Consider the following 11983-nt stretch of genomic DNA (forward strand, 5'->3'; position numbering starts at 1 on the left):
AGTCTTTAGGGTCAATTTTCAGAGGAAGATTAATTCCCTCTTTTAAGGTAAAGTAAGCTACATAATACTTTTATTTATATAGTGCTTTACGCTGTAGGCTACTTAGACACTTTACAGTGAAACCAGCACATAAAACAATCATTAAAAGCAATAAGGTTCCATGATGAGTTGGTGCTCAGCGTCTTCTCCATGTCTGAATGAGTAAACGTGTGACGGACAGCGCGGTGAGCGTGCACTTATCCCAGCTGTGTGCACCTGGATTGACTCGGTTCCCCTGCTCAGCAAACCATGGAGACCACACAAAGTCCAGCGGCGCCTTTTCACTTATCCTGGATGTCTTTATTCTGCTGCGGTGCAACAGCCTGTGGTTGGTTAAAGAGGCTCCTCAGTGGGTTTGTTCATGTCCGGTTACGCTGACCAGCGGCAGGTCGGGTCGAAGGAGTGAACACACCTTCTGCTCAGGGTTACGATCCTCAGTGGTTTGTTGCTGCGTGCGCTGTGTAGATCCATAAGATCTTATTGTTCAACGGCACATGCTCTTGGTTGTGGATGAATTCATGACTATTTTGGGAGTATTCTCCAGCTCACTGAGGACCCACGCGTCCTCAGACCTTCAGTAACAGGAGAGGTGTTGAGATTTCACCAACACTGGTAAACAGCTTTGCAGAGAGACTAACGAGGTGATCCAGCACATTAGTTCATACGTTTATGACCATTGATTGAGTGAAGCCCTCTTTAAACCAACTAACGGTTCTTCTCGTCCTTCACTTGCTCCCTGAATCTGCTTGTTGATGCTAAACGGTCTCCGTCTGGTCCTCATGCAGCTGGTGTCTCTACACTATCTGGTGCTGAACCTTTTGCCATCCGACTCCCGTCTTTCCGTATCTGGCCTAGTTGGCGTCTATCGGTCTACAGGCCTCCTGTGAGCTCCCTTCCCTCTGTTGAGTAGTAACTCATCCACAGTAATATAGTTGGATCCCTACTTACCAGTAGATAACATGACTGTGTTGGGACAATACACGTTTTCCCTCAGCATCTTATAAAAGCTGTTCAGTCTGCAGTAGTAGTGAGTTTCTTCCACCTGCACTGAAGCCACAGATGACACATTTAAGCCAGAAAGACTTAAATGTGTTTCCACATGATTGCAAAGGGAAATAAGAACTCTTGAGACAATTGGCTGGATTACCAACAGTTTTTATTGAAAACGAACAGGTGCAGGATCCAGCTCAGGCTATGCTACCAGCGTTGGAGGCAATTCTGGGCCAAAGGTCGGCGCACTCTTTCGCCACAGGGCCCGTGATGGCCGAGCCTGCAGATACAGAGAGGCAGAGTTATTGTGGCTCCTACAGTCGGCCTCCGTTCTACATATGAAGGAACAGTGATGAGGGTCAAGATGTCATTACCAAACTAGTCCGAATGAGGCTGACCACAACATTGGACCTTCTGGTATGTTTGGGATTTTAGGGAAAATATTTGTATATTTTTTAACCCATCTATAAAACCCCAAAATGGAACATTCCTTCCCCCCAGACAGGTCCATTGTGTTTACGTGGAGCAGCATAAAACCCATTGAATGTTAATATACAAGAGTTAAACGTATCTTATGCTGAATGTAAAATAAGCATTAACACATTTGTCACACATTTGAGGACTCTGCCCGATGTTGCCTTCAGGTTCCATGTTTCTACATCAAGATTTCAGCTCTCCTTCGAACATTAGAGCCCACGTGGGCTTTGCTACAAACACAGCTTCCGCTCAGAAGAGCAGTAAAAGACAGGACGGTGTGCTTTCTCTCTAACGCATGCGAATGGTCTAAAGCAGAATCACAGCAAACTCACCTTTCATTTCTCCCTTGTTGTTTACTATGACACCTGCATTGTCTTCAAAGTAGAGAAACACGCCATCTTTTCGCCGGTACGACTTCCGCTGCCGAATCACCACCGCAGGATGCACTGTGGGCAACGGGAACGTAACAAGTGATCAGTCTGACCGCAGAAAACAAGCATTTCATTACAACTTAAACCAACACATCAATATATATGTACTAATAAGCTGCCCAGTACAACAGACCAGTGGTTCCCACTCACCCTTCTTCCTGAGTTCTGGCTTGCCTTTCTTGACTGTGGCCATGACCATGTCACCCACTCCTGCAGCGGGCAGACGGTTCAGACGCCCCTTGATGCCCTTCACAGAGATGATGTACAGGTTCTTGGCACCTGGGGGACGGAGGAAGGACACCCATGAAACAGATGCATCAGCTATGCAGAATTATGGCATTTTAGAAACGAATGGGCGATGTGGCCTCAGCATTGTCACAGTACAGCACCGTTACACATTTCTACACACACGTCACAATAGAACACGCTGATTAATAAAATAAATAACATGAACATAATGCACACAAACCGTATTTGGATAGCTTCAGTGTTTCAATTACTACATATTCAAACGTAGCGTTGGCAGGCATCGTGTTCTCTTAATTACATACTGATGGATTCATGTGCAAACGGTTGCATTGCTGCGGGGAGCAAACCGTGACTTTGTGTGGCCACTGATTGAGACTAGTCAGTCACAGAGGATCACTGCCATCTCACCCACAGCGACCACGTTCATATTCCCTTCTACGACAACTCACCCAGACACCGAGCAGACTCAGCAAGTGCTTTTTGAAGGGGAACAGTTACATGTGGCCAATCTAAAGTTAAATCAACCGCCTGCTCCTTCACAACTCACATTCAACCCGTCGAGCATGTGACAGAACGGACACGCGTGTCCAGCGGCTGTCGGGTCATTAGGGGCGTGGCATGAACAGGTGAGCGGGGCGTACCTGTGTTGTCGGCGCAGTTGATGACCGCTCCTACTGGGAGACCCAGCGAGATGCGGAACTTGGCTCCGGATGAACCACCACGTCCTGTGGGACGGCAACACAATTCAAATCAGCTGTCACACGGAGCATTTGGGGTTTAAGGATTTGCCCGGTACGGGCGGCCAGTCAGTCCCCAAAACAAGTCCCACCGGGCGGCTACGACTTGGAAGGCTTTGGCAGGTGGGCACTAACAAGCCATTAGCTGAACCCGCCTCGTTCAGCCTTTAAGAGCAACCGGATGACAGAAGGCCACACGCCGCGTCCCGGCTGCTTCCTCCACGTCACATAACGGCGTTAAAAGCAATGGTTACTCTGAACGTTACTGTAAAAACTGAACAACATAAGTTCAGACACCGCGGATTGCGAATCACTCCCCGGTAACACGATGCAACGAGACCGGCTCAGCCTGGCGTTAGCGATGTAGGATAGCACCAGCTAACGTTAGCCATAGAAGATAGCACTAGCTACCGGTAACTAAGCGGATACTTGGCGTTTGACATTGTTCAACGAGACAACATTGCAAGACTAAGAAGTCTGAAGATCACCACAAACGGCTCCTTCTCGCCCCTTCTACGCGCTTTAGCGCGGCATGCTTCATGTCTACGACACTTAGCTGCAGCCAGCTAGCCGGGGAGAATGCTACATTCTTAAGTCGGAGACTGTTAGCATTACTTTCAAACTAATCACGCAAGTGTGTAATAATTCTTAATCTAGCACAAACTAACGTATTTATAAGGGCTGGAAGCAAGAATAAGACAGCAGATGGAAGTGGATTTGACGGGGTGGGTTTCGTACCTCTCTTAGACATGGCTGCAGTAGGGAAAGAGGAAGACGCAGAAAGGAATTGTGGGATATAAAGTTGCGCAGAACTCCATCCGGGTCATGCGCCGAGACGGACCGCATTCACCAGCGTGCTGTAGGGGGCGGGGCTTCTTCTTCTTCTTCAACTCAAATTGCAGCAGGCTCGACGCAACAGCGCTGAATCGCTGCACTCGAGTCATTTGGAGACATGCGATTTAACTTAATATGTAAAGTCCAGCAACGCGGAGAAAACTGATTACAGATTCTTTTGTTTCTCCTTTTAAGGGGACTTTAACGAATAATCTGTTACTCCAACCTCTTATTTAAGTTTTTTTCTGGAAAAGACCCACTCTTACTAGCCCTTGATTCAGTCCACACATACTATTTACACAATGTCCCTCCACATGTGCCCGTACTCCACTTATTCACATGCAACCACGTCCATCGGCCCATATCACCTACTCCTATTTGTTAATAATCATGTTATACTGTGTCATTCATAATAGGTTGTTATTTACTGTTAAGTGGTCTATGCATCTTCATAGTAGTGAAGAATGATATACTGCCATAATAATCCATCTGAATATCAGTTGTGTTAAAGTGATATGTTTATATATGCTACGTCACCATAACAACGTAAAAAAATAGGACTTGCAAGCTCAAAACTGTGATGCCAGTGGATTGCAGGAGGAGCCCCCCAACACTGCCCTGTAACAACAACAACAACAACAACAACAAGTACTGGAGCATTCACACGAGGGTATTGTAAACTCTCTGGCTCTTCATCCAGTCATGCATCTGTAGTGGCTGATCCTCCAGTTATGACCTGAACTGCCTCTGCACCTAACACAGGTTTCTGAAATGGGGCTGAATAAGGCTATACACGATTAAGTGTTGATATTTTAGCCTCTTTTCTTCTTTTACCCAGCATTTGTTCAGTATACACATGCATACATATACAAACATATATATGTATGTATGTATAAACACATGTAGGAGCCACATTCAGTTAATGTCAATGTATTTAAAGGAGCCACAAGTTGATATGGCTCTTTGTGTGCTGAATGTGGAATTTTCATAATATGTCTTCTTTAAATGACTATTTTGGGTTTAAAAGCAAAGTGTGCCCCCTACAGGTGAGGCGGGCAGCCACTATATGTTGGTGGGCCTGGAGCAGAGTTGAGGGAGAAGCAGACACCATCTTTGACAGCATAGGGTAGTTGCTGAGCATGGCTAGAAAAACACTTGGGTGACGCTTTGGAATTGTGTCACGCGCTTTAATCCTCCTTATGATTCCAATTGATTTGTTTATTTTTCAACTGACAGTCAATATGTTCCATCCAGCTTAAGCTTTCATCAATTATAGTTCCTAAAACTGTTGTTGATGACACTTGAGGCATCTCAAGGGATTCCATTTTAAAATTTGTTAAATCCACTTTTTGCCACTGAATCACAATTAGACTTTTGGATATTCAAAGACACTTATTTAATTTCAACCATGTAGCATAGACAGATAATTCAGCACTGGCTTCCATAATCAATGAATTGAAATTTGAGGGAACTAGGGTTGTGTCATCTGCAAACATTATCGGAAAAAGGCTTTGTGACACATGGGACAATTAATATAAATTCGGAATAACAATGGACCAAGAATGGACCCCTGAGTCTTTGGGCGACATCAAACGTTTGTCAAGAGAATTGTAACCATCCAAAATAACTGAAGGAAGCTCATCGGTAGTCTTTTCTCTTTGCAGCACTTTCCACGTATTTGAACACCTAAGAAATGTTACACTGCAATATTTATTTTTTGCAGATCTAATAGAATAGGTATAATTATTTCTACAGTATTCATATGCACAGCGAGTAACAGGGTTGAATGATATTTTTTGGACAGTTTTTTTTTTCTGAAGAAGCTTCTTTAAATGCTTAGTTAGTAAACTTGAGAGCTTTTCTTGGCGAAACTACAAATTGGGAAACACTCATTCAAACCAAAGTTGATAACTTTTATAAACTTCTAATATTCCATTATTTTTCCACATACACATCTTCCTGTGAAATACTGGGAAGAAAATCTTTGAATTAGAAATAGTTGATTTGCTCCTAATTCTTTTCCGCATTCATTTTTTGTAGACCGTAGTGTATGTAAATAATCATGAATACAGATTAAAACAAAATCTAATAAAGTGCTTATACATTCTAATGTTGGAGACATTGAGAGCTTCTTTGTTGTTGTTGATGTGGCTTTAGGGTAAGTGGATGGACAATAAGTTTATCGTATCTCAAATATGCAATGTCACCTTTCTCTTGAGCTGCCTTCATTGCTGGGAGTAGCTATTTTCTTCTTTGGTGGATGGATTCAGGGAAGTCCTCGTTGATGAAGCTGCCTGAGCCCTTCAGAGTTTTTCTTATAAATCTGACCACAATGAGTGTGTCGGGAACGCAATGCTTATTCAGTGGGGTTCTTTACTTGATTCTTTAATGCCATTGTAGGATATTAGAAAGAAACTGACGACCCGGGTCATAAATTAATAAAAATGCATATAGTGTACACCAGAATATCGCCATGATTCTGAAACTGTGTAATCAAGTAATGACAATATTGTAAAACCACTGTAATATTGAAACTGTAATCAAATAATATCAATGCAGTTATGATTGTATTTGATGTAATGTAATCAACTGGAATGCATGCATGTAATACTTGCACAACAACTGATATTGACTAAGGATCATTCGAAATCCGAGTTACATTGAACTCACCAGAAGACTCCCAGAGGTGTGGACACTGACTTTCACACCTATAAGCATTGTTATAAATACCTGTAGGAACCATTGTTCTGGAGTTCACTGGTGGAGGCGACAGACGGGCACTATGGGGGTCAAAGGACTGACCTGGGGCCTGTTGGTTGCTGAGACCAGCGGCTCCTCAGCTGAGATGTTGCTTTTACCACAACTCCATCTCCTTTATTAAATACATTTGCCGCAGCGACCTCCCAACCCCGCTGGGCCGCAGCGCATCACGTTCCGTACCAGCCCCTCGACTCTCAGCCCCGACCCCTCCCGTTCCCGCTGGGCCGCCTCCGGAGGTGTTCCTGTGGTGGCGATGGACAACACCTGCCATGTCACTGCCTCTCTGAGTCCTCTGAGAAAGGCTGGATAATACATATGTCTGTGTAAATTGGTCTTCCCAAATACACCTGTTAGCTTAAATGCTTTGGCTTGTGTTCAATTAATGGAATCATACCCAAGGCCTATAAAATGATGCTTGCTACATCAAAGCGGTGGAACCATGGACTCAAAAAGCCTGAATTTCTCTGCTGCTGAAACCCACGCCCTACTGGAGGGTGTTAGGTGCCATTATTACATTACAAGCGACTTACAATAAGAACATTTCAACCATAAGGACACAAACTCAAAAGAACAAGAAACAAGAAAGTGCAATTTCATCAAATAATCCAATTTACTATTGATAAGTCACATTATAAGTACATTGTAAGTGCTACAGTCAGTTAGTGTTTTAGTGTCTTTAGTCTGAAGATGTGAAGGCTCTCTGTGGTCCTGATGTCTTCAGAGACCTCCTTCCACCATTTAGGAGCAGGACAGCAGAGAGTGGAGATCTAGTCGAGTGTTTTGCTCTCAGTGAGGAGGAACAAGCAGTTTATCACATGCAGAGCGGAGAGTGCGGGTCGGGATGTCGGGTTGGACCAGGTCCTGGATGTAAGCTGGACCCCATCCATTCACAGCATGGTACCTGAGCACCATGTTTAGAACTGGATGAGCCACCGGTACCAGTGAAGAGAGCGGAGGAGTGAGGGAGAACTTAGGAAGGTTAAAGACCAGAGGAGCTGCTGCATTCTGGATGAGCTGCAGAGGTGGAATGGAGGTAGCAGAATTTACGTGTAGGGGGCGCTATCGAGCCAAATGCTATTTGGAAACATTGAAATCACATGAGGTAACTACATCTTTAACTGTTTGCTGTCCTGCTCCGAAATGGTGGAAGGACGTCTCTGATGACATCAGGACCACAGAGAGCCGTCACATCTTCAGACTAACAAATAGTAGCACTTACATTGTACTTATAACACCACTTATCTATAGCAGATTGTAAATTGGCTTATTTGAGGAAATGGCACTTTCTTGTTTCTTGCTCTTCTGAGTTTATATCCCTTATTGTAAGTCGCTTTGGATAAAAGCGTCAGCTAAATGACATGACATGTTGATATGTTGTTGACATGTTGCTATGAAAAGGTTTGGGCACCCCTGATCATTTTCAAGATTTTCCTTTATGTATCACTGGTTGTTCGGAACAGCAATTTCAATTAAATATATCATATAGCAGACAAACACAGGTGCATACATTTGGACACCCTTGTTGTTTTATTGATTTGAACACACCATTTGAATGGTAAGCTCATTGACCCTTGACCTACATACACAGGTGAAGCCAATCACGAGAAAGGGTGTTTAAGGTGGCCAGTTGCAAGTTGTTCTCCTCTTTGCATCTTCTCTGAAGACTGGCAACACGGGAGCCTCGAAACAACTGTCAAATGACCCGAAAACAAAGATTGTTCAACATCACGGTTTAGGGGAAGGATGCAAGAAGCTAGCTCAGAGATCTCAGCTGTCAGTTTCCACTGTGAGGAACATAGTGAGGAAAGGGAAGACCACAGGCACAGTTCTAGTTAAGGCCAGGAAAAGTCTCAGATAAGCCGAGGCGAAGGATGGTGAGAACAGTCAAACTCAACCCACAGACCGGCTCCAAAGACCTGCAACATGAACCTGCTGCAGATGGTGTCACTGTTCAACTATTCAGCGCACTTTGCACAAGGAGATGCTGGATGGGAGAGCAATGCGGCAGAAGCCTTTTCTGCGCCCATGCCACAAAGTCGCTTGAGGTATGCTGAAGCACATTTGGACAAGCCAGCTTCATTTTGGAATAAGGTGCTGTGGACTGATGAAACTAAAATTGAGTTGGACATAACAAGGGGCGGTATGCATGGCAGAAGAAGAACACAGCATTCTAAGAAAAGCACTTGCTACCCACAGTAGAATGTGGTGGTGGTTCCATCATGCCGTGGGGCTGTGCGGCCAGAGCAGGTACTGGCAATCTTGTTAAAGTTGAAGGTCGCATGGATTCCAGTCAGTATCAGCAGATTCTTGCGAACAATGTTCAAGAATCAGTGACAAAGTTGAAGTTGCGCCGCGGCTGGATACTTCAACAAGACAGCGACCCTAAACACCGCTCAAATTCTACCAAAGCATTCATGCAGAGGAACAAGCACAACGTTCTGGAATGGCCATCTCAGTCCCCACACCTGAAGATCATTGAAAACCTGTCAGCAACGTAATCAGGAGTCATTACCGCAACGTGTATTACAATCTTACTGTATTTAGGTTTATCCTTAGCCCAGTGGCGGCTGGTGGAGGTTTTCTTTGGTAGGGACAGCCAATCAGTTTCAGTAAACATTCCAGTGTGATTCAAACACGCATTATTACTCTGCTGCTAATATTCCAACAGTTTAACATAATAAGGTCATCTTATTCAAATAATTCAGTATCATATACGTTTGATATATAATAAACAATATTTAGAACATTGCTACCATAATTATTATAAATATCCAATATAAGTATATAATACATACATGATATTAAAGGATAAATATTAAAATATAAATATATTTATATAAAATCTATTAGAATATGTATATATTGAGATGAACCTAGTTTGTTGGCTAAACACCCAATCAGTGTGTTGAGGAAAGACCAACTGAATGGAACAAATGAACTATTTGGGATCAAATGTAACGCGGCCCATTGCCCTCAATGAACCAGCCGCCACTGCATTAGCCAGCAGTTTAAGTCAACGTAGCCCACTCTGGCCCCAGTACACAACTATGGTCCCTGGTTCCACTTCACGTTCCTCAGAATGGGGCTACCGATCACCAGAGGGGGCTTCTCAGCGGGTGTGTCGCTGAGTGGGGAGAAGCGGTTTGAAAGGTGAAGTGGTTGTTGGTGAACGACTTCCCTATTCCCATCCATGGCATGCATACTGCAGGTCAGTCGTTTTAAATTTCAATTCAAAAGTTGACATGCTCACTGTGGGTGTTCATGGTTCCACTCAGTCTAATGTTACTAAGATTGGACCGGGGAGGTGGGCAAGATGCAAATTGTATTCAGGATACTGTGTTACCTGAATGGATTCAATTAGGCTCTGGTTACCCGGTCGGTGCCCCTTGAAAACCTTTACTGCGAACAACTGTCCAGGTGGAGTTTCTGACCTCTGGTGGCCTCTGCTCCCTAAGTATTTATCGATAACTGAGCTGTCTACAGCTAATTGACTCACATTTGCCCGTAACACCTTTCGTTAACTGTCATGTACTGTTAACTTCTTGCGTCGTTGCAGCGACCTTGTGGAGGTCTGCACTGCAATGAGGCTCATTTCCATAGAAAGGGATCATTTAGCATCAAATAAAGCTTTGGAACAGACAGTCCTATGTAGGTTTAGCAGATGCAAGACGTGAGCAAAATGTTTGGGAATTTGTAACTAGTGTTGAGGTTAACACTGAATAAACAGATTTTGTTTTTGTAAAAGTTCACAGGATGACTTCATTATTTAGAGTAACTATATCTTTTAAGCGCCGTAGACCTTTATATCGCACACTTTGTTTCTGCTGGCTACCTTCAATGTTAACCTTGCTTTACAACTCAATCCAATAACTAACCTAAGCCCCATACCCCCTAATTCCTGTTGCTACGTCTGTCAAGCCTTATTCTTATTCTTCACACGAGGGGATAATCGGTACCCAAACCAAGGAACTTTGGGAATGACACTTGGTTACAGGCACGTGCACATTTTAGGATATTTTCCACGTCCTTCTGCTTTTGGAGTCTCTCTTTTCTTGGCATTCAATTCACATTCAATTCAATTCATTTTATTTTGTATAACCCAAAATCGCAAATTACAAATTTGCCTCCGAGTGCTTTACAGTCTGTACACATGCGACATCGACACAGGAAAAACATGAAAAAAACCCTTCCATGGGGAAAAAAGGGAAGAAACCTTAGTGAGAACGTCAGAGGAGGATCCGTCTCCTGATGGACAGACTACAATGATGTCATGTGTAGAGACAGAACAATGTAGAAGATGAACAATACATTCAGTTCATACGACAGAAATGATGCAAATAATTGTGAGTAGTAAGCAGGTGTACGGCAGGACCACCATCACATAGAACCACCGTCACATAGAACCACCGTCACATAGAACCACCATCACATAGAACCACTGTCACATAGAACCACCATCACATAGAACCACCGTCACATAGAACCACCATCACATAGAACCACCATCAGACAGAACCGCCGTCACAACGAACCACCATCACATAGGACCACCATCAGATAGAACCACCGTCACATAGAACCACCATCAGATAGAACCACCATCAGATAGAACCACCGTCAGATAGAACCACCATCACATAGAACCACCATCAGATAGAACCACCGTCACATAGAACCACCGTCACATAGAACCATCATCAGATAGAACCACCATCACATAGAACCACTGTCACATAGAACCACCATCAGATAGAACCACCGTCACATAGAACCACCATCAGACAGAACCACCGTCACATAGAACCACCATCAGATAGAACCACCGTCACATAGAACCACCATCAGACAGAACCACCGTCACATAGAACCACCATCAGACAGAACCGCCGTCACATAGAACCACCATCACATAGGACCACCATCAGATAGAACCACCGTCACATAGAACCACCATCACATAGAACCACCATCACATAGAACCACCATCAGATAGAACCACCATCAGATAGAACCACCGTCAGATAGAACCACCATCATATAGAACCACCATCAGATAGAACCACCGTCACATAGAACCACCGTCACATAGAACCATCATCAGATAGAACCACCATCACATAGAACCACTGTCACATAGAACCACCATCAGATAGAACCACCGTCACATAGAACCACCATCAGACAGAACCACCGTCACATAGAACCACCATCAGATAGAACCACCGTCACATAGAACCACCATCAGACAGAACCACCGTCACATAGAACCACCATCAGACAGAACCGCCGTCACATAGAACCACCATCACATAGGACCACCATCAGATAGAACCACCGTCACATAGAACCACCATCACATAGAACCACCATCACATAGAACCACCATCAGATAGAACCACCGTCCACAGAAGACCTACCTTTCATTTCAACAATTGTAACAAAACTAGTGAAGTGGTGACCGTGTGT

General features: G+C 44.0%; 1 protein-coding gene across 1 annotated transcript; it reads right to left on the bottom strand.

Annotated features, from left to right (window-relative positions):
* Positions 1 to 1178: 1178 nt before the first annotated feature.
* rpl23 (ribosomal protein L23) lies at positions 1179 to 3850 on the bottom strand. The gene is made up of 5 exons (XM_040191762.2): positions 3662 to 3850; positions 2828 to 2911; positions 2088 to 2216; positions 1839 to 1952; positions 1179 to 1309 (listed from the first exon to the last, which is right to left on the bottom strand). The coding sequence occupies exons 1-5, from the start codon at positions 3672 to 3674 to the stop codon at positions 1227 to 1229; spliced, it is 423 nt and encodes a 140-aa protein (XP_040047696.1). The 5' UTR covers positions 3675 to 3850; the 3' UTR covers positions 1179 to 1226.
* Between the last annotated feature and the right edge of the window lie 8133 nt (positions 3851 to 11983).

Source organism: Gasterosteus aculeatus, chromosome 11, assembly GCF_964276395.1.
Source record: "Gasterosteus aculeatus chromosome 11, fGasAcu3.hap1.1, whole genome shotgun sequence".
In the NCBI taxonomy this organism is placed as follows: Eukaryota; Metazoa; Chordata; class Actinopteri; order Perciformes; family Gasterosteidae; genus Gasterosteus; species Gasterosteus aculeatus.

What these genes read in the sequence shown, in the direction of transcription:
- rpl23 (XM_040191762.2), bottom strand. An exon ending in CAACTGCGCCGACAACACAG is followed by an intron (nt 2,217 to 2,827) that starts GTACGCCCCGCT and finishes TCCGTCCCCCAG; the next exon opens with GTGCCAAGAACCTGTACATC. An exon ending in CAACAAGGGAGAAATGAAAG is followed by an intron (nt 1,310 to 1,838) that starts GTGAGTTTGCTG and finishes CTGTATCTGCAG; the next exon opens with GCTCGGCCATCACGGGCCCT.